Source organism: Oreochromis niloticus, linkage group LG5 (assembly GCF_001858045.2).
Source record: "Oreochromis niloticus isolate F11D_XX linkage group LG5, O_niloticus_UMD_NMBU, whole genome shotgun sequence".
In the NCBI taxonomy this organism is placed as follows: Eukaryota; Metazoa; Chordata; class Actinopteri; order Cichliformes; family Cichlidae; genus Oreochromis; species Oreochromis niloticus.
The window spans coordinates 28,454,608-28,475,840 of record NC_031970.2 but is presented as its reverse complement, the minus strand read 5'-3'; the positions used below and the strand labels follow the sequence as shown (position 1 = coordinate 28,475,840).

Below are 21,233 nucleotides of genomic sequence, written 5' to 3'. Positions count from 1 at the left end.
TTTTGTCCTCAGTTTGTGGAAGAACCATTTCCCCCTCACGGGTAGTTCCGTGTTTGCTTTAGTTTTATCATCTCGTTCTCTGACGTGAATCAGCGGTGTGGACAAGGAGCTGTCCGCGGTGCTGAAACCGCTTGCGCGCGTGTATGTATGTGTGTTGGGAGAGTGGGATGTTTCGTGAACTGGGACAGATTTCCCTCATCCACGCTACGAGGTGCATCCCAAAACACAGGAATAAAAGCACAAATAAATGCGTGAAAGAGAGACTGCGAGGACGTTTGCCTCATGAGGATAAGCCATCTTAAAGGGGATCACATAAGACTTCTGTTATTGTTGTTTTCTTCCCGGTGTCTCCTCTTCCTCCTCCTCCTTCTCTTCCTCTGGTGGGGTGGGGTTGGGGGGCACTGAGAGATATTTTTAGTCCGAGCCCCCCACCCCCACCCCATTTTGAGTTACATCCTCTGAGACTTGCGCTCACATCCCACCAAAGGTAGACGCCAAATTGACGTCAGAGCACCAGTAATTTGACGTGTGATCACCTCCCTCCTCCCCCCTCCCCATCCCGACCACACGCACACCCATGCAGCGCACAAGCCAGCCCTCCCCATCACCAGTATTTCCTCTCCTTGGTGGACCAATAACGCGCAGTTTCACTCTCCCTCCATCTCAGCCAGCGGTTTCTTCAAGAATAAACTAAAAAAGAAGAAGAAGATTTATTTATTATCACTCCACGGCGTTCATATCTGAGAATTCTGGCTGCTTATCTTGTCTTGGAGGGAATCAAAGCATCTTTGTAAATATTTTTCCTCTCTGGTTGAATTTCCTCTGACATGGAAGTGAGATGTCGTCCGGTGGTGATGTGCTGTGTTTTTGCCGTTCTCTGCTCCGCGCTTCCCCGACAGTCTTCTTACGGGGACAGACAATACCTGAACGAGTGGGCAGTGGAGATCCCGGGCGGGCTGTCCGCTGCGGAGGCGATCGCCAGAGAGCTGGACTACGAACTGGTCCGACAGGTAGGCACCAACGCCCAGCGGCAATATGCGTGAACGAGTCTGAAATGAACTGTGTATTGGCAGTTTCCGCATTTGGCAAGACATGAAGGCAAACTGGAACCTGTACAGAATTGTTGCAGGCTCGTTTTCATGTAACAAACAGCTCATTTAACAGTTATAAATCTGAAAGCAGTGACTGAAAAGGTAATTAAACGTGCTGCCTACAGTACAGGCTGTGGGCTGTGCTCAAACAACAGACCAGCAGGATATAGCTCTGTCAGTTACTCTGGTTTTTCTTGGTAAAGCCATTAAAGTGGAAGCTTATTGGTTTTACGATAGCCCTAAAGCACACACTGCATTTTCAGCACCCTGTTTCATTATAGGAAAATTATTTAATCAAGCTATGACTCACTGTTTACATCCTTCTGGTAACCCATACCTGGGAGTCCGGGTTTTAATATCCCTGCTGTGTGCATCACTGCTTTTCCTGTTACTGGAGACTGACTAATGTAGACCTATGCAAACATATTACACCGAGTCTCAATTAGAAACTCAATTCATTAATTCTTAGTGATCCCCTGACTTTGAACAGCAGCGGTCAATGATTAACTGATCTTCCGGGTGTAAATATTATAAGCAGTGTTCATCTGTGCAGTTTCTCCTACGTGAATTCAGTATGTTAGTCTACACATGTGTCCACAGAAGTTTGAAATAATTGCATTCATCCTCAGTGGAAATGACATGTGATTGGTTCAGCTGTGGAACAGACTACGAACAGTAATCAATAAAAGCTTTAACAACCTTAAAGATTGATGTAATGTATCCAAATGTGAGCTTCCACAGCTGTAGGCCACTTTTCTGTAGACACTGCATTTTATTTGCTTCCAGCTGTAATTATTAGAAACAAAAAGTGTAAATAGGCTGATTTCTAATGATGCAGTTGGTCACATGCTGTAAAATGAAATAAATGAATAAAATATCACTCGCACATCTTGTCTTCTCCTCGGCAGATCGGGGCCCTGGAAGACCATTTTTTGTTCAAGCACCGCAGCCATCCTCGCAGAATGAAACGCAGCGCCAGCCACATCACCAGGCAGCTGTCAGAGGATGATAGGGTGAGTGGATTGTCTCTCTCCTAGTCTAACCTTTAAAGACTGAAAAAAACAAAATTCAATGCCTTCATCTATCTGTGTATGTGTAGGTGTTGTGGGCTGAACAGCAGTATGAGAAACGGCGCAGCAAACGAGCATCCCTCAGGGAGTGTAGGGACTGCCCGGTGGACAAGCTTTTTGATGATCCCATGTGGAACCAGCAGTGGTACCTGGTGAGTTACACTGAATTAAGCCTCAAAGTATAAAACATTAGAACACTTTGTACTCACTAGAACTCTTTAAACGCCAGATCTAAGTCGGCAACCACACTTCAACTCACATTGTGTTGTGTACTTTGGGCTTGGTTTGGCCTTCTGTTTGCATGCACCCAGTCTGTCTACCCACGAGACATATATCCCAAAGCCCTGTGAGTGCTGGACAGCTCCCTACAGTTTCGCTCTGTCCCCACAGAGCCCTTGTGCTTTGAGAGGGGGATTAATGCATGAATATGTGAAAAATTTGCACTCTCTGGTCTACAAAACGAACAGCAAACGCTTCCATTTGTTCCCATAACCTCTGCCCAAAGAGTAGAGGAAAAACATGACAACAGTGAAACAATAGCATGCTATCAAGCAGTTCTTGCCAAAAGAGCCATTTGCTTAATTGGTTATCCAGTCCCTCATGGAGATGAGAGGGGTGGAGAGACTATAATCCAGCGGGATGGTGTAGAGTAGAACATTAGGTCTCAATTTACCCTCAATTGGATGTTTTAGCCCTGTGAGGCCAAGTAGTAGCATACAACATCATATCCCTTTCCAGATCCATTACTACCATATTCATTTAAACCCTGAGCACAAACTGACCCCAACATCTTCACTGAGTTTGATCCATAAGTTCAGGACTTTTAGCATGGTTGAATGCAAAGTGCCTACTATTGCAGCTGCTTGTTTTTTTGTAAGCTTTTCAGGGCATGAAGAGTAAAACAAAAGACACACAAATTACATGAAAACACACAATTGGACAAATATTGATTGGACAAAATACAGCTTTATTTTTTTTTTTTAAAGAGATGTTTGGCTTTTTTATAAAAATCATTAAAATTCTGATTAATTTTATTAATTTTAGCTGATCAATCGAGTAACTGCTTTTGCTCTTACCCAAAAGGAAAAATAATAAACCTTTTTTTTTTTTCAGAGCAGCCCTTTTACCAGCAAAGTAGGTAAACACAAATGTCGCTGATCATAATAATTAACTGACCCTAATGCTTCATTAAAGCGATGTGCAACACCTGCTTTACCTGCTATCCTACGTCAAAATTGGCTACACAACTGTGTGCTGCATATGTGCTGGTGTGTGCGTTTAGGGTGAAAGAAATAGAGAGCAAGAGATACGCATTACGCTCAGCCCCGACTTTTTTGCACCTGCACTAACTGAACATGAGTCACACGCTTGTGCAGAATAAGAAAACAAATTGAGATGAATCATTTTTGCCGATGAGGGATGATGACACTAATGGAATTGGCCTTAAAGTGCCGCTTAGTGTATTTCCACATCAGCCTGTGTCTGTGCTGCTGCACGGCCCACAAGATATTCCTCCTCAAGCATCATGATTTATTCACTTCCTCCACTCAGCACGGACAAAAGCAGAGGTAGATAAAGCGATGGTCTCAGCCACTATAGTATAATATGGGGTTTTTTTAGCTCTAGTGTATGCACACACCGACACACACACACATAATAAGTAATAAGCGAAGAAAAAAAAAGAGTGCTGAATGGTAATAGAGGGTTGCAGTGTACGAGTAAAGCAAAGAGGTGCGACAGGTTACAAGACTCGATGATCACTGATACTGGATTTGAGGTGGAGCTGTGTGACGGGGGCAGAGGCCAGCATAATGGCAGGGGAGGAGAGATGGGATGAGTGTCGTTATCTATCGTGAGTGGGTGACTGCCTGAATTTAATCAGAGAGTGACTCATACTTGTAGCCTGAAATCCCCCCTGTCCGCGCGTGTGTGTGTGTGAGTGTGTATCCATGGCTGTACATGTGTCGGTCCACTTTAATTGTGCATCAAGGGATCTTTGTTCTCTGGTTTTAAGTCGCCACTCATTTATTATATGTGCAATGAGCGTGGAGAGACTTGAGAAAGCTGCTGCTGTGATTACCATTAAAATCAGTGCATTGCAGGCTACTGAAAGACCCCCTCAGCTGCTGTCAGCATCAACAAGTGAGTCATTTGGTCACACTGAGACAGGCAATGTGTAGCTATGTGCTGTCTTGGGTGTACAAGCCGTTCTGACAAACTGCTGGTGAACAAACGTTGTGTAAAAGTGTGACAGTTGTTGTGTATTTTCTCTGAGATTTGAGTTCTCTTCACTGTCAGCTGCAACTGAGAGGATGGGGTGCAAACAGGGAACTGAGGTGGAAGTCGGGGAGGGAGGGGGGGAAAAGGGAATATATCACAGGGATGAGTCACATCTTGGGGAAGCGTTCTGCAGTGTCTGTGCATAATGCACAAAGAGCGAAAGAGCAGAGTTCTTTTTTTAGGCTTAACTGTCTCCAGCTCTGAATCATGCTCTTCCCAAAGCAAACAGGCTTCAGCCCTGCTCCCTCTCCATCCACCCCCTGCTGATTTTCCATTTAAAACAGGCTTGATGCACTCCACACTGTGTAATGTTATACAGCCGCAGAGATGGATTTCTAAATATGTCGACAGGGTCGACACACATTCAACCCGAATGTGTGTCGAGGCAGGAAAACCAGAAAAACTGTGGGCTGACACACACTTCATCTCCAGATATTGTTAGGCACTTTGAGGGTTAGGCTAATGAGCCGAGTTGATGTTTTTGAAAACACAAAAGCCTGAATTATATGACCTTCCCGTAGCAATCTGTTTTCAAGTGGCCCAGCAGTGAAAGTGAAGTGACAAAGGAAATGCCTCCAATCCGGTAATGAATTTCTGTAAAGGTCAGTGGAAGAACCAGGAGACTGGAGAACTTTAGCTGACCGTTGCATGATAATGCTTTAATAGCCTGACTAAATGAAGTGGTCATAGATATTTTGCACGGAATCTAACTTGAAATTACTCGTGTGTCATTTTGTTATGTCGTGCCTCTCTTCCAGCAAGACACGCGGACGTCCTCCTCGCTGCCGAAGCTCGACCTGCACGTGATCCCCGTGTGGCAGAAAGGCATCACGGGGAAAGGAGTGGTCATCACCGTTCTCGATGACGGGCTGGAGTGGAACCACACAGACATCTACTCCAACTACGTAAGACACCGTTTCCATGGAGACAGCCTCCGTAGTCTGGGTCTGTCGTTGCCATAGCAATGCTGCTGGTGACACCTTGCAAGACGATTCATAAAGGCAGTATTAAATCATCTATATGATAATGCCTACCTCAGAGGAGCTTTATGAGCTTTCATTTCTAGATCCGAAATCGGCGTTTAACTGTAATGACAATTTCACTGCGAATGACTGCACTCCTAGCGAACAAGGATGCAAAATTTGAAAACATTTGTTGTTCCTCCATGAATGTTTTGACTGTCTCGTAATTGCGAGCCGATGAGACCGAGGGCGACTGAAAAGAAGCTCAAAGAGACGTTTCAGTTTGGCATAGTTTCTCTTGTTGAGAAAAACTCTAAAGGCTCCATCTGTGGTTTGGTTTCAAACAGTGCCGTTGCTGTCAGAAGCGAGCAGAAAGCAAGAGAATGAAGGCGGAAGAGAGAGGGATTGAGCAAGGGAAGAAGAGAAATGATGTGTGACAGGGGTCATCCACAGGCCTGATGGAAAAGACTCCCACTGTAATCAAGTTAACACTGGTTAATCAACTAGGGCCAATCAAGTGAGACACTCATCCTCAGCGATCAGGGCATATGAGTGGCATGCATTTGCATTTACTTAATGGCAGTCCATTTAAAGATGACAGTCACGGCCATTAATTTGATGTTAAAGCTGTTGCTGAGAACCAGAAATGGAAAAGAAGCTAAAACAGCTCTGTTTGACTACCCTTTCAGCTGGAGGATAATTTCTATGATTGACTGTGCTTGTAATGCAGGAGAATGACAGGAATGAGAAAAATGGAGAGCAGATATATCTTGCTATAAATAAAAAGGGCAGTTTGTAAATTCATGCCACAACCTCCTGGCAAGAGCAACAATTCAGTATGTGTGGTTTCACTGTTTGACCACAACACCCCTTTTCTCTGAACGCAATCATATGTGTTACCATGACAGGAGGTAGGCCGAGGCGAATCTGTGTTTGAAGCATGTGTCGTCACTGACGTGAGCCGACATCATCCCATCTTTTCAGAAACGCCCCCCTGACTGTTGTGTTCCCTTGTCACATTTTCCAGGATCCAGCAGCCAGCTATGATTTCAATGACAATGATCCCGACCCTTTTCCCAGATATGACTCCACTAATGAAAACAAGTAAGTTAATGGCACTGGTATTCTCACTGCCTCATCTGTCTTTCCTTTTTTTTTTTTTTAACAAAATAGGAATAAATTTTCCTCCTGTCACAACCTGGCTCGTAGAGCCGTGACAAAAAGATGGACACACTGTTTGCCAATTTAAACACTATCAATTACAACAAATGAAATACAAGTTAATGAGGTGTGTAAATCAACAGGATCAGTGGGATAGGGTGTGCATGTGTGAAAAGATATTGCAAGTGTTGCAAATGTAGTAAATAACCAAAAATGAAAGAAAAACAAGTGCAGCGCACAAGCGGGAGATGGGAGAGTGCCAGATTTATAGTCTGGAAACACAAGGTCCAGGTGTAACAAAGACCTGAAACGCATGAGAAAGGACTGAAAAAAAGGGGCAGGGGTCGTCATACGTAGTTTAGCAGTGTAAATCCTGCAGTAGCTTCAGATAACAGCAAGAAAATTGGAAAACAGCGCTCACGTTGGACTCACTTTACTCCTGCTTAGGTTAACAATCCTCCCTCTGCCAGCTGCCGCACACGCATGCACATCCACACACTTTATCCTCCGCCAGCAACCCCGAGCTCCTTTGTTATCAGAATACTCCACTCCAGTTCAAAGCCTCCCGGATGAATTGGAGCCAGTCAAACAAAAACACCTCTGTTTTCAGATGATGCAGATGACCCTGTCATCACAAAAAATAGCCACTGCTCTAAATATGAAATTCAATGAGAAAAGTTATGTAACTAAACAAGGTAGTGGGTAGTGGGTAATGAGTTTACATTCGCTGAAATAACAACTGCAAATTAAGCAGTTGAAAAGAGCTCTCCCTGCAATATTTTTTACAAAATACATTTTTGGGTGGTTGTTAATTAATTGTGTTTTTTCTTCTCAGGCATGGCACTAGGTGTGCTGGGGAGATTGCAATGCAGGCAGACAACAATAAATGTGGGGTTGGAGTGGCCTACAACTCTAAGGTTGGAGGTAAGAGGTTTAGGTTCCCTTTTTTTAGACCCACAGTAGACAGATATGTAGGGGAAGGAGGGAGGGGAAAAAACACAAGAATTTATAGATAGACTGTTGCAGATCGCTCCTCTAAGAGAGGGAACAAGGCTCATGAGTGCCAAGAGTAAATGGTGATATTTGTTCTCTATGCAGGATTAAAACACTACTCTTCCAGTTTAAAATCACATTTAGTTTTTTTCTTTAGATTTCCTGATGTTACACTATGCTGAGAGATGATTGAGGATTTTTGTCCAATGACAAAAACATGTTGACCCAGGTTTAACTGTTCATATATTTATTATAAGCCACCTCTCACAGCATCTTTGTCTTTGTGTGTAAAACAGATACTAACCCAAATGTTAAAAATATACCATGTTAAGAACCTCAAAAAAGTTGGAACACATTTACGACTGTGAAGCAATCCCGTCTTCTTTTAATGTTCTTGTTAATGTTCAGGATACAAAAGAGCAGAAATGGTTGGAAGCTCTTTTTTTCGGTACTCTGGCTGCGTGTCCTGGGATTTTTGTTGTTTTAGTTTTATTTTAAGCATGTGTGGAGGAAAGACTTCCTGATGGAGGCCTGATTTTGATACCAGATGGTTGCATAATGTCAATCTACAAAATTACTCAGCTCCAATCCACTGAAACAATGATCTGCATATTATGGCTCAAAAAAATATGAATGGGCAGCAGCAACATCATCTTTAAAATCTAAAGAGAAGAGTTTTATTTATAGAAAATTAATTAAAGTCCTTGACTTTTCTTTCTTTGTTTTAATTAAACCATAATGAATAGTCAGTAACTGACAGTAAGCCGCTCTAACCTTCCGGTCTCACTCTGCTCAGGGATTCGTATGCTGGACGGGATTGTGACCGATGCCATTGAGGCGAGCTCTATTGGGTTCAATCCGGAACACGTGGACATTTACAGTGCCAGCTGGGGACCAAATGATGACGGCAAGACAGTGGAGGGCCCTGGTCGTCTGGCGCAGAAAGCTTTTGAATATGGCATTCAGAAGGTATATGATCCAACTGGGAGCTTTGAAACACATTTGGCATTCTTAATAGGAGCTGCTATGTGCAGCAGAAAGGAAGTGTGATTGGAAAAAATCAATATGGACAACATAATTAGCTCCTGAGAATAAAACCGCTAATGACAAAGTGCCATGACTTCCAATTTATTAGCAAAGATTGGCAGCGGACAGCACTGGTTTACTCTCAGACTGCTTTTGTCAAAATTAGACACAAGCTTTTCACATGAAATTTATTATACCCTACACCTCTAAATAATTTATTAAATGCCAACATTTATATATTAGTGTGTAATCCTATATGACAGCATTGTCTTATTAGGAGTATAAGCTACAGGGCAATATCTGATAGCACAAAGCCAAGTAGCGCTTGCTTTTGTCTTTCATGCCTTCTGTAGGGCCGTGGTGGAAAAGGCTCTATCTTTGTTTGGGCATCGGGGAACGGCGGCCGCCAGGGCGATAACTGTGACTGTGACGGCTACACAGACAGCATCTACACTATCTCAATCAGCAGTGCCTCCCAGCAGGGCCTGTCCCCGTGGTACGCTGAGAAGTGCTCCTCCACTCTGGCTACGGCATACAGCAGTGGAGACTACACTGACCAGAGGATTGTATGTAACTACGTCTGTTTGTGTCACATGTAAGGTTAGATTGTGGCATGATTTTCGTTTTCACGTCATTCGTTGCCTGCTCGGTTTTCAGACCAGTGCCGATCTCCATAATGAGTGCACTCAGACTCACACTGGAACTTCAGCTTCTGCCCCACTGGCTGCTGGAATATTTGCCCTGGCACTGGAACAAAAGTATGATCTAAAATTTGATCTTATTTAAAATATATTCATGCCATGTGACAGTTTAAGTATTATTAAATGCTGACTGATCTGCTTCTTTGTCCATCTCACTACGCAGTCCTGACCTTACCTGGAGAGACCTGCAGCACATCGTGGTCTGGACATCAGAGTTTGATCCTTTGGCCAATAACCCCGGCTGGAAGAGGAACGGAGCAGGGCTGATGGTCAACAGCCGCTTTGGGTTTGGCCTTCTCAACGCCAAAGCCTTGGTGGACCTAGCTGACCCGGCCACTTGGAAGCATGTGCCAGAGAAGAAGCAATGTATAGTCAGGGATGATTCTTTTCAGCCAAGGTGTGTAAAATTTTACAGCTGCTGCTCCTTTTGTCTGCATGGTGTTAGTTTTATTTCATGTTGTAATTTCTTTTTTTTCTGTTTTTCTGGGTTTTTTTACTTATTAATGGCAACAAAAGGACAAGATTTTTGAATCAAATGATGCATGATGATATTAGCTGTATGACACGTGCACACTGTAACTAATATATCCCGATCATGATTAAGTCCACAACACAATCCAACAATCATTTTCAGTATCTAATTTTAGATATATAGGGAGAAAGCTTGTTTCCTTTTGTCCTGACATGTTGATTCCAGCAGAGCAAACAGACAAACCCATCTGTGTTATTAAAGACGCATCTGTTGCTTGTTGATTCGAGTCATGAGAATGTTAAGTCTTAAGCCTGAGCGCAGGAGATTTCTTTGCAATGAAAACGCACGAAAGCCACAGTCATTTAAATTTTATGCCAGTCTTTACCTTTACGTTTACCTGTTTGTTGAGCAGTGGGATTAAATATTCAAATACATAAGCTACCAGCCATGGAAAAAGTAAAAAAAAAAAGCACCTCCCTTTCCCGCTATCTCACCAGATGTCATGTTTATATTAACAAGAAATCAAAGAAAATTGATCCGTCATTGAAACTTTTGAGAGCATGTTGGAAAGACAGACAGGCAGCCGAGGTCAGCTGAGCTGTGTCTTCCTGAAAGTGTCCGTTCTGCAGTTTACTTTGGATTATGGGACTCAATAGCACCCAGTTTCCCCATTACTGCCCAACATCCATGTTTAATCCCGGGGATTTGGCTTTACATTTCCGTCAATGCTTAGTGGGCTACAACCCCCCCCCCTCCAGCTTTATGCCAGCTTGAACACGGAAATCCTTTCATTCATGTCTGGGAGAGATGGGGATTAGCTTTTTTTTTTTTATGCAAATAAATGAGCAGAGGTTTCAAACACCTCATATGCATTTTATATGTGCATATATATATGTGTGTCTGAACTAACTATAAGCTGATATGCAAGCTGTGCAACTAAAGTAGTGCAGGATTTTTTTGTTGTTGTTGTTGTCGTTTTGCTTGTTTTAGCTGAGTTACCTGCAGAAAATGTCACATATGATCAATTAGTGTCATCATGAGGAGCTGTTTGCTGCCTCTGTTTCACTGCTATTTTAATGCATCCCGCAGGGAGCTAAAAGCAACGGGGGAGATCACTATAGAGATTCCAACCAAAGCCTGTGCAGGCCAAGAGAACGCGGTCCGCTCACTGGAGCATGTGCAGGTGGAGGCGAGCATTGAATATACCAGGAGGGGGGACCTACACATCACACTCACCTCTCCAGCTGGTTAGAGACATTCATACAAACACAAATAACACACACGAGCAAAATGACAAAGCTCTCAAATAATCCCTTTTGGCTTTTCCCTCAGGGACCAGTACAGTGCTGCTGGCAGAGAGAGAGAGGGACACATCCTCTAACGGCTTCAGAAACTGGGACTTCATGTCTGTCCACACATGGGGGGAGGACCCTGCTGGTACATGGACCCTAAAAATCACAGATACTGTGAGTAATGCCTACATATATATATCTATATATGTTGTGATGAAAATCTTCTTTCTACATGTAATTCGAATACAAATTCCACTGTCTACTATAAGTAAAATGTCTTTTTTATATATCATATATATTTTATATATATTTTTCAAACCTTTCCCAGTCCGGTCGTATGGAGAACAAGGGTCGGATTTTGAACTGGAAGCTGATCCTTCATGGAACATCAGAAAAACCGGAGCACATGAAGAAACCTCGAGTGTACATACCTTACAATGCCGTGCAGAACGACCGCCGTGGTGTAGAACATATGGATGACATGATGGAGGTGAGTGTAAGTCCAACATAAATTAAAACTGCAGGTGAATGCCTACAAAGATTTGGATGCTAGACGAATGACAGACAGTAATAAGCACACAAAGGCACAGATCAAAGCATCCATTTAAGATCAACTTGAGTCGAAAGCGCGAAGTTTAAACTATGTGCCAGTTTTTAATTCTAACAGTGATTGGCAGCTCGATGCATATAAATCCTACACCACAGAATCGGTTCAAAGCCAACACGACAACCGTGCTTATGTTATCTTACTGTAACAAACACAGAAGCTTTTCAGATATTTGATGATGTAGTAATGATCTTGTTAACTATGTAAAAGAATCCATGCAAAAGCAAGAAATGTTCTGAATCCCAGTCAGTGTTACATTTCAGATAATCTCAAAACATGTGTGGGATTTGAGTATTAGACTAAGTTTGCGAGCAGTTGTTGGTGCTGCTCTCCCAGCAGCGCGGGGCACGATTAGATTAGGGTTAGCACATATGATAACTTTGACCTCAGAGGGTTAAACGTTAAGGAGATGACAGGAACCTTGTTTAGATCTGATAACAGATGTTGTTTTATTTTAGCTAGCCTGTCTACATCTGCAAAGCAGTGATACAGGTATCTTGTCCATATAAATGATTAAACACATTTTACGGCCCACAAGAACCAAAACCAAACTTTAGACCTCCTCACTGGATTATTCTGGTATCACTGTGAGTGTGCCAAACTAATGGCTAGCCTCCTTTCTCTCTTTGTGTCTGCTGTTACAGGAGCCAACACAGGCCCAACCTCAGAAGACTGAGAATGCCCAAGCCTCTCCTAATAATCAAGAGAAGGAGCTCAAAAAACCCTCAAATTCACCCTTCTCCCCCTCCCTTGCTCTGCTGCGTCTCCTGCAGACGGCCTTCAACCGGCAGACTCCAGCGCTGCAGCAGTCTGAGCCCATTGCCAAGGCCTGGAGGAAGCAGCAGCAGCTGGGCCAGAGCTTCTCTCCCCCTGCTACGAGACTCCCGCCTCAGAAGCTGTACCAGGCTCTGGACATGATCAACAAGTACCGGAGCCCTGAGGACAGTGTCTACAGTGACTACAGTGACGGCTTCTACAGCACCAAGCCGTACAGGCACAGAGATGACCGTCTGCTCCAGGCCCTGTTTGAGATGCTCGATGATGCCCGCAAGTGAAAGTCTAACAGAGCAGTGAGGAGATCTAAGTGGAAGAGACTGTTGGTTTGGGAGCTGTGGAACAAGGTGAAACGAAGAAGGCTGAGACCAGGCACTGGGAGAGGAGGAGGAAAAAAGATACAGAAAAAAAGAGAACTCTTCCTGTTCTGTTGTTCCCCCCAAAATGCTGCATATCTGACCTATTAACCTTCACTTGCCAATCACCTTTTGTAAACAAATATTTAAATTCCTTCATTCAGTGCATAATGTCCAAATGTGATTCAAAGCATCTGCTTTATCTCCATGTAGTGAAAGTAAAAAAAAGCATTTACACCAGATGAAAAGTGAAGTTGGTGGTGGTGATGGGGTTGACGGTGGCCTTTTCTCTCATCTCTTTACTGCCTGCTGAAGCATGCCACCTTTAGAATCTAAGTTTTGTAACAGTAGCTATATATTATCTATATATTATTCAGAAACATGGATTGTAACATGGATTTGTAATTACTTGACATCAAAAATCTTGACATTCTGATTCAAAGATCCCATTTCTACTGACTTTTTTTGGCATTGTCCAAAGTTTATGTGAGTATATTTCACACTACAAACTCTGAATTTATTTACTGTAGGGGACAAATTGATCCTAATTCCAATCAGCATGAATTTAAGAGTGAAATTAAATTTGAATTCGATTAGTCGTTTGAAAAGGTTTAAAAGTGTTGACTAAAGATTTATTCTCAGGGTGTCAGCGAACCTCAACAGAGGACTTTTCAAAGTATTTAGAGAAATATATTTAGTGTGACACATTATTTAGTGTAAAATGATACAGATGACAATAATACAGACGAAACATTAAAACTAGAAAAGATTATGATAGCAACAAATGACTGAAAGAGCACTGGAAATCTTTTCAGTTGGAGCGAATTACAGGTTAATCTTCTTGTGCAATTTGTTTAATTTTGTATGAGTATAATGCTGCATTAAATTAAATATTTTTCTATGGATACCTTATAGGTTATGAAACAATATATAGAGTCTCAAAGTCTTGAACTATTTATTTTCTTGTGACACAGTTCAGTAAAGTCAGTGTAGTTATAATCACTGCAAATGAGCACTGCCAAAAATCCTGCTCTTACAAAGAAGCTCCTGTGCAAAAAGCTCTTTAACCATAATTTGTAATATGCCATCTACAAACAGTTCTGTGAATCCTGGACACAATTTTTTTTTTTTTTTGCATTATTATTTGCAAATGAACCACTTCTCTAGTGTTGCTTGATTTTAATCAATCTATTGATTGACCAAAAGCTGTGTAGAGTAGGGGCTCTGCAGTACAACTCTTAAGCACATTCATGTTGAACGCCTTAAAATATGCTGTAACACATGTGCATACTCATCTCTATGTGATGTAGGTTGGTTTAGAGATGCTAGTGTAAGTGTTTATGACATAAATAGCTATGAAGTCTTTATGCATAGTCCCTACCCTCCAGCTTGGAGCTGCCCGCCCCCCACTTCTCTGCCAACACGGTGACAGGAAAACAACGATGTTTGGAAAAACGCTTTACATGCACCCTGTAATTTAGCCATTCTTTAGTGTGGTCCGTGCTGTTTCCTTTAGGTTTTTGTTTCTGGCTGAGACTTCAGGCCAGAGTTGTTTACACAAACCAATGTTATGTTGCGATTTCTGTATGGGTGTACAAAAAAAAAATAATTATTATTATTTATCGTAATAAACTGCAAAGTGACTTCTTGTGTGTGTTTGAGTCTTTGGCAATAGGTTAGGGCCACCTTGCTAATACCGAGTTGCATCTCCCTTTTTCTTTCTGCACTGCCGTAATTCAACAAGGTGCTGCAAACATTCCTCACAGATTTTTAGTCCATATTGACATGAGAGCATCACACAGTTCCTGCAGACTTGTTGGCTGCACATCCATCATGTGACTCTTCCATTCCACCACATCTCAAAGGTCTTCTATTGGTGACCAATGGACTTTTGAGACAACCTGGGTACAGTAAAGTCATGTTCCAAAAACTAGTTTGCAATTTTTTAAGGTTTGCGACATGGTGCATTATCCTGCTGAATGCAGATGGCTACACTGTGGTCACAAAGGCACGAACATGATCACTGACAATACTCAGCTAAGCTGTGGTGTTCAAACGGTGCTCAGTTGCTACTAAGGAGCCCAAAGTGTGCCAAAAAAAAGATATCCCTCCCACTATTAATCCACTAACAGCAGCCTGAACCATTTGCCATGTGATTGCGTGCAGCTGAATAACTGTTGAGTGTACGACTACATTGATATTTTTGTCCAGAAAGACAAGCAGTGGGTGCAGATTAACCAGCAGATGCACTTTGGATTTTTCTGAAAAGCTTCTCTTTTTTGAGGCTCAAAATGGACATTCATATTTTTCTCAATGGAAGTAAATTTAAGCCATACAATGCAAACACTCACTTAGCCATGTTCTATAAAGAACAGTATTGCCATTTATAGAGCATGACTAAATCTGCTGTTTAATCCACAAACATTCTAAAACCTTCCAATAGCTGATTTATAGATTTATCATAATATAATTGTGGTTTCCTGAGGATGAATTCTGCAGACTACAGACTCTGGAATCCCCTGGCTTGTCTTTTAGCACTAGAACTTGCATAAGCAGCTTTTACATTAAAAACTGGTAGAGGCATTTATGATACCCAGAAAATAAATAACAAAAATGAATTAGTGTAGTGTTGCTTAGTCTTCTGTGATCCTGAACTTACATAGTGATCATTTCTCAGTGTAGGGACCAAAGCCCTGCATTGACACCTCTGAAATGGGGCCACTGAGCTGCATATGTATACTGTCCAGATTTGTTTTAAACCTCATAAACATGCATTAAACCCATAAACCTTCAAATATTTGCTTCAGTTACTTTATAATAACCCTCTTTAATTGCTTTTTATTCATATGAGAGTGACAATGTTTTGTCTTAATGTATGATACTTGTTGCAACCATGCAACAAGGAGTTGGAGTAGCTTCTGTCACTGGATTTGATATTGAATACTGCCACCTTGTGGACCAGAAGGAGAAAGGAAAAAAATGCCTAATGCCTGCTGTATGACTTCTCATCTGTGCAAATCTTGAGATTTAAAAATGAATTTGAGGAAGTTGTCATTTTATTTTGAGCACCCCGTACTGTCTAAACAGAGGGGAAGAAGGAAAGAAGTGTGTGTGTAACACTACCTTTTAATGGTTTTCTTGCCCTGTTGTGTCTTACTCTCCTCCCCTCATCTCCTCCCATTTCTCTCTTTTCCCCTCACATCTGGCTTCTTTGGTTTTGCTCCAGAAGTGAATACTGCAAAAAGCCTGAAGAAAAATGTGAGAGGGGGGAGATGAAGAAAGGTATGTGAAGAAAAGGGAGAGGAAAATATCGTAAACGCAGCGAGAGAAAAATACAAACCATAGAAAAGATGTGGGAAAAGTGACCCCCCCAAAAACATTCCTGACGGAAAAACGGTGAGTTCAACAGTGGATTTCCAGGAAGAGGCAGAGTGAGCAGCAGAGAAACACAGACAGAGGAGCAAAAAATAGTGCCCTCGGGAAAAGCTCTGCGTGTTTATCCACCAGCAGGTCACAGTATGGCACTGTTCCCTTTCTGCAAGGCGTCATCAGGTTAGTGCAATCTCTATGACCACTGCTCCACCTCTTCGACTGATGTCAAATCTGGTTGTTTACGCCTGAATTCTCATTGATTTGTGCTGTATTTATGAACGCTAAAAACTGGGTTACTTTTAAGACGAGGAGACGTACATTGAATCAATCGGAAAGAAGAACAGACATAAAGTGTTTTTTAAACCTGTCGTGTGATACAGAAAAATGTTAGTTTTATCTCACGCAATCCCATGTAATGTCAGTCTTTCTTTGCATCTGTGTGTTTGTCTTTCAAGCAGGACCAATCAGAGTGAGCAGAATACAACTAGTCCTGTGCTGTTTTCTCCTGTCTCTTATCATATGTAAGTGTACAGAATAATGTGTTCTGCTCTACTCTGAACACTGCATGCACCTAGAAGAGTATACAGTAAAAAACCTCAGCTGAGTCGTGTGCTTAGTAAAACACATGCTTTTTATTAATTTCCATGGAAAAATATCTGTTTTTTTGCTTTTGGCTTACCTTGGGACAGATTGTTATAAATCATCTCCTCTAAATATTTCGCACATAGTACAAGTTACAAAGTAGAAGTATATAAGATCAGTTTGTACTGCACAAATAAGCGTCTGGTGTTTCCTCCTCAGACTACCTTCATGGCAGTAGAGCTGCTGTCCGAGTACACCCAGCTCACCCTATATTTCGTCCCTTGGAAATGGAGGGGGGGAGAAAAGTGACCCACATTGCAGTGCTCAAGGGAGCAGAATCGCAGACTCCTGCAGAGACACCATGGGGTGCTCCCTTGGTGTGGGGTGACAGCCGCCACTCGGCGTCACGCAGGGCTAAATTTGCACAACGGGAAATCCGCATAGGTCTGTTGGCCTTTGTGGTGGGGACTTATGCCCAGTTCATCAGGCGTTTCCTGTACTCAGCTGAAACCTACTTTCTTCCTGGTCAAGTAGTCACATACTACATCCTCACAGATAATCCCCGCTCTCTGGATCCCCCCGTCAAGCTGGGGCCTGAACGAGAGATGAAGGTGATTCCTATTGCCGAGCTACCCGGGTGGGAAAGGCTGGCTCATCGTCGAATGACCCTTCTTGGCGATGCCATCCGAGAATCAATTGACAGTGAGACTGACTACATCTTCTGTGCTGATGTTGATCAGGAGTTTGTTGCTCCTGTTAGAGCGGAAATCCTTGGAGACCTGGTGGCTACACTGCACCCAGAACTCTATGGGATGCCAAGAAATGCTTTCCCTTATGAGGTCGATGAAGGCTCATCAGCTTACGTGGAGGAGGATGAAGGAGACTTTTACTACACCTCTGAGTTTTATGGCGGGGCGGTATCTGAGATGTACAAACTGGCTCGCGGTTGTTCTTTGCTCATTCTTCAGGACCACACTGATGGGATAACAGCCAGGGGCCTAGAGGAGAGCTACCTGAACCGATACCTGATTGACCACAGGCCGACCTGCGTGCTGTCCCCAGAGTACAGCTGGTGGGATTCTGACCTGTCTGCTCACGTGCCTGTACATAGGCTGCTGTCCTTGGGAAGGCAATGTGAGTCTTATAACGATAAGCAGAGAGAAGAACACAAATGTTGATTTATTTTTTTTAAATGAAAAAAAAGACCCATAAGTCTACACAAAGGACTGTTTCTATTGTTATATCAGACTGTGCTGTTATGATAGGACAGATGATGGAAAGAAAAGATAACGGAGGGGCACATACTGCAGTTAACGTCACAATTTCCATTTAACTGTTTGTTCTATAGGCCAATAAATGCAGCCTGCAATCACACCAGAGCAAACTGCGCAATCTGCACTGAATTAAAGATCCATTTGGGGGAACGATCCCCTGCACCTCCTATCTCTGCCAGAGCAGACAAAAAGAAATTGACCTGTCTCTTTAAAAGGAAAGTCCTGTCCACTCCATTAATGTCAGCCTCAGAGATACTGCTCCATTGGCTTTGTGGTCAGCGGCGATAAGAGTCAACAGAGTAAGTGCACTCTTTTCCCCACAGTGGCCAATCATTAACTAGAAGAGCTGCTGTTTCAAGGTTTTTAAAGACCAGGTGGCTGAAAATGGACACAACAGGATGCTGTCTGTCCAGATTGCACATGTCTAAATTTGAGCTTTGTGAGAGTAAATGTTTTTGAAAATGTTTCAGGATGTACTGAATATTTTCCACTATAAGCTGTTTCCTTTTTCCTTTTTTTTTTTACATTTATGACTTGGAGTAAAAAGCAAACTCAAACGACCTGATGGTGGTTGTTTTGTGTTGTCTGTGCCTTGGCCTTTCTCGCTCTCTCTCATTCACACACACACACACACACACACACACACACACACACACACACACACACAAACATACACCCACATTCTCACTTTGCTTTCTTTTCCATGTGTGCTGTGTTTTAATGGGAGGGTTAAACAGCAGCAGATGTTTTCTTCTCACTGCCAACAGAATCTGTCCTCAGGGCCAGACCGCCACGTGGAGTGAAGTTGAAGGTGGACTTCAAATAATCCTGCGATACAAGCCATCGCGGCTTGCTACCTGCTTGTTTTTTGACTCATTACTGGTATTCAAATTGGAACAGAATTACTCAGTGGACTTTCTGTCTCATAACACCCTGCTTTCACATATCGACAAATGCACAGAACACAAAGTGATTTCCGTGTGCAGAGTTCCTCAACATCTGGGGCTAGTTTCACTAAGGCAGACTGACTGTGCCTTACATTTAAGTAGTCAAATTAATGTACTGAGAAAAAAAACCCATCTTGAGAATTTTTTATCTTTTTTGAAGCCACTATCACTGTGGCTGTTACAGTGGAAACCTATTTCTTCTTTGGCTGTAAAAAGGGGAAAATACATGATTTTATGAATCTGTATTGCTTTAATTAGATCAGCAGTCACCAGAACTATAGATCAGCCTATGAAACCACTCCCTGCTAGATTTTGCTTTGAACACCTGCTTTGAAAACCTTTGTTACCGACAGCATAAACGGTATGTTGCTTAGTTTACCTTTATACTGTCAGTCTGATCCATGCTCAGTGCCCCTTTTTCATTCCACTATGCAAAGCAGGTTAAAGCAGGTTTAGTGGTGGTCAAAGAGAGCACATTTCCAGGAGCAGCATAACCTAAAGCAAAAAAGAGACAACACAGAAATCAGTGATCTGAGAAGATATTAATCTGAATATCAAATCTTACTTTGCTGACAGATAAATCTGTTGTGCTGGATGAATAGGACACGGGGGACTCCTTAAATTCTTATTATATAGAATAGGGTTCAAACTCATATACTTCCTTGGGTGGGCTTTACACAAATGCAAAATTACCTGTTGAAATGTTAAAGAGTTATCAGTGGCTTAAATGTCTTTGGCTTCCCTTATTTCAATGTAAAACAGGCTTTGATCAGTTATCTCTAAAATGACTTTGGTGAGTGGCTTAATGGTGAAGTATGAGGTTACTCTTACTGTGTACCATTCCTGCACATTTTTATTTAATTTTATTGGGAAGTGTGCATAAAGACTAAATAAATAAAACAACTAAATAATTGACATGTGTGATTTGGTATCCACATTGTATCCACATACACAGAAATGTAAAACCAAGAAGGCAGTTTGAAGCCTACAGCTCACCCCGCCTATATGTGTCTGTGCTAAAGGAGAAATCTTGAAGCATCTGGATAAAATCCAGTCGAGGATGTTGCCGTGAGGCACTGTACCTCGGCCTGCCTATTAGTGTCAACTACAGTTCACTGAAGAAGTAGGTTGAAGTGCTGGAGAACACCGGTGATGATGGTGCAACAAAATGTTTCACATAAAAATTAGAGCTTTAACAGCTTAGGTCTCCAGCTGGAGAAATACTTCATTTTGTTGAAATGATATTCCAACAGGCCGAGGCAAGTTATACATGATGTCGGAGAGCATCACACTAACCAGCAGCTGGAGAATGAAATCGAGCTTGCAGTTTATGTGATCAGTTTGCTTCTCTGTGACAAAAGCTGTTGATACTTTTATATGCAGCTTTTTGAAGAAAACACATTGTCCACACTATTGGCAGTGTTTATAGAAAGTGCGATAAATAGTTCCAAGCATTAACAATATTGCACTACTTCTTAAAATATAACCACAGACACAACAGCATGACAGAAGCTGATACTTCTCGTTCACATTAACGTATATGAAAACCCTGTGGAGTTTAATGTGTGTTAACATACTGGATGGAGTTTTCTTCATTATTGATATATTAAAGAACATGTAAGAAGCAGTGTTCAAAGGCTGAGGAATCATACCTCTAAGTGCATCTTCATCACTCTTATTGACTATAAGCTCCAGACTCCACTCACTAAAACCTCTGTTTGGCATCAAAACGGAAGCCGGGCTGGTCAAATTATGCATTCATTAATATCAACACTCAGCTCAGTTTAAACTGTTTTTGTGCTCCAGGTAACGAACTTAAGCGTCACGTGTTTAATGTTTAACCTGAAAACAAAGGGTGTGTAATTTTTAGGTATTCCTAAGCTTCTACCAGGTGACACTTGACACCTCTGTAAACACAGAAGCTTTAAAATCAAGGAGTCCTATCTTTGTTTAATTGTTTGCACACCAGGCAACCCATCAGATAAAGTAGAGCACGACTTGAGTTGAAACGACCTCACACTTCATATTTGCATGTATTTGATCCAAGAGAAGCCACAGATCAGGTTATGTAATGCTTATGAAGCACAGCTTTCCTCCCAGCCAGGGTTGTGTTTCACTATTGTCAAGCAGATAAAGGTAGCTTACAGTCAGTGGTATTAATGAGCACACTGTTGAAATTATGTTTAAATAAACTTTATATGTGCGTATGTTTTTTAGAGAAATGAAAAGAGTTACTTTGTCAGTGCATTGATGTATAGGTTCTAAATATGTTT

The 21,233-nt window shown here is 42.1% G+C and overlaps 2 protein-coding genes across 4 annotated transcripts; both read left to right on the top strand.

Moving 5' to 3' along the window:
- Window positions 1-590: 590 nt before the first annotated feature.
- pcsk1 (proprotein convertase subtilisin/kexin type 1) lies at window positions 591-14,428 on the top strand. Its single transcript, XM_003442699.5, has 14 exons — window positions 591-1,010; window positions 2,000-2,104; window positions 2,191-2,313; window positions 5,200-5,346; window positions 6,431-6,507; window positions 7,400-7,488; window positions 8,354-8,526; window positions 8,937-9,149; window positions 9,241-9,341; window positions 9,448-9,681; window positions 10,846-11,003; window positions 11,089-11,222; window positions 11,377-11,538; window positions 12,300-14,428. Exons 1-14 carry the CDS (start codon window positions 828-830, stop codon window positions 12,708-12,710), a joined length of 2,310 nt encoding a protein of 769 aa, XP_003442747.1. The 5' UTR covers window positions 591-827; the 3' UTR covers window positions 12,711-14,428.
- Window positions 14,429-15,980: 1,552 nt separating this feature from the next.
- LOC100710225 (globoside alpha-1,3-N-acetylgalactosaminyltransferase 1) lies at window positions 15,981-19,235 on the top strand. Of its 3 annotated transcripts, XM_019358747.2 has the most exons (4): window positions 15,981-16,337; window positions 16,613-16,678; window positions 16,959-17,873; window positions 18,781-19,235. In XM_019358747.2, coding segments are annotated over exons 1-4 (1,017 nt in total). In that variant the 5' UTR covers window positions 15,981-16,303; the 3' UTR covers window positions 18,783-19,235. The 3 variants fall into 3 exon arrangements, with proteins under 3 accessions (XP_019214292.1, XP_005450395.1, XP_005450396.1); XM_005450338.4 differs by lacking the exon at window positions 18,781-19,235 and having other exon boundaries at window positions 15,985-16,337; window positions 16,959-18,573; XM_005450339.4 differs by lacking the exon at window positions 18,781-19,235 and having other exon boundaries at window positions 15,986-16,337; window positions 16,616-16,678; window positions 16,959-18,573.
- Window positions 19,236-21,233: the final 1,998 nt, after the last annotated feature.

Bases quoted from the DNA above. Each gene is read 5' to 3' on its own strand.
- LOC100710225 (XM_005450338.4), top strand. From the start codon at position 16,304: ATGGCACTGTTCCCTTTCTGCAAGGCGTCATCAG. The intron at 16,338-16,612 runs GTTAGTGCAATC...TTGTCTTTCAAG, and splicing joins TTTCTGCAAGGCGTCATCAG to CAGGACCAATCAGAGTGAGC. The intron at 16,679-16,958 runs GTAAGTGTACAG...TTTCCTCCTCAG, and splicing joins TCTCCTGTCTCTTATCATAT to ACTACCTTCATGGCAGTAGA.
- pcsk1 (XM_003442699.5), top strand. From the start codon at position 828: ATGGAAGTGAGATGTCGTCCGGTGGTGATGTGCTGTGTTTTTGCCGTT. The intron at 1,011-1,999 runs GTAGGCACCAAC...TCTCCTCGGCAG, and splicing joins ACTACGAACTGGTCCGACAG to ATCGGGGCCCTGGAAGACCA. The intron at 5,347-6,430 runs GTAAGACACCGT...CACATTTTCCAG, and splicing joins CAGACATCTACTCCAACTAC to GATCCAGCAGCCAGCTATGA.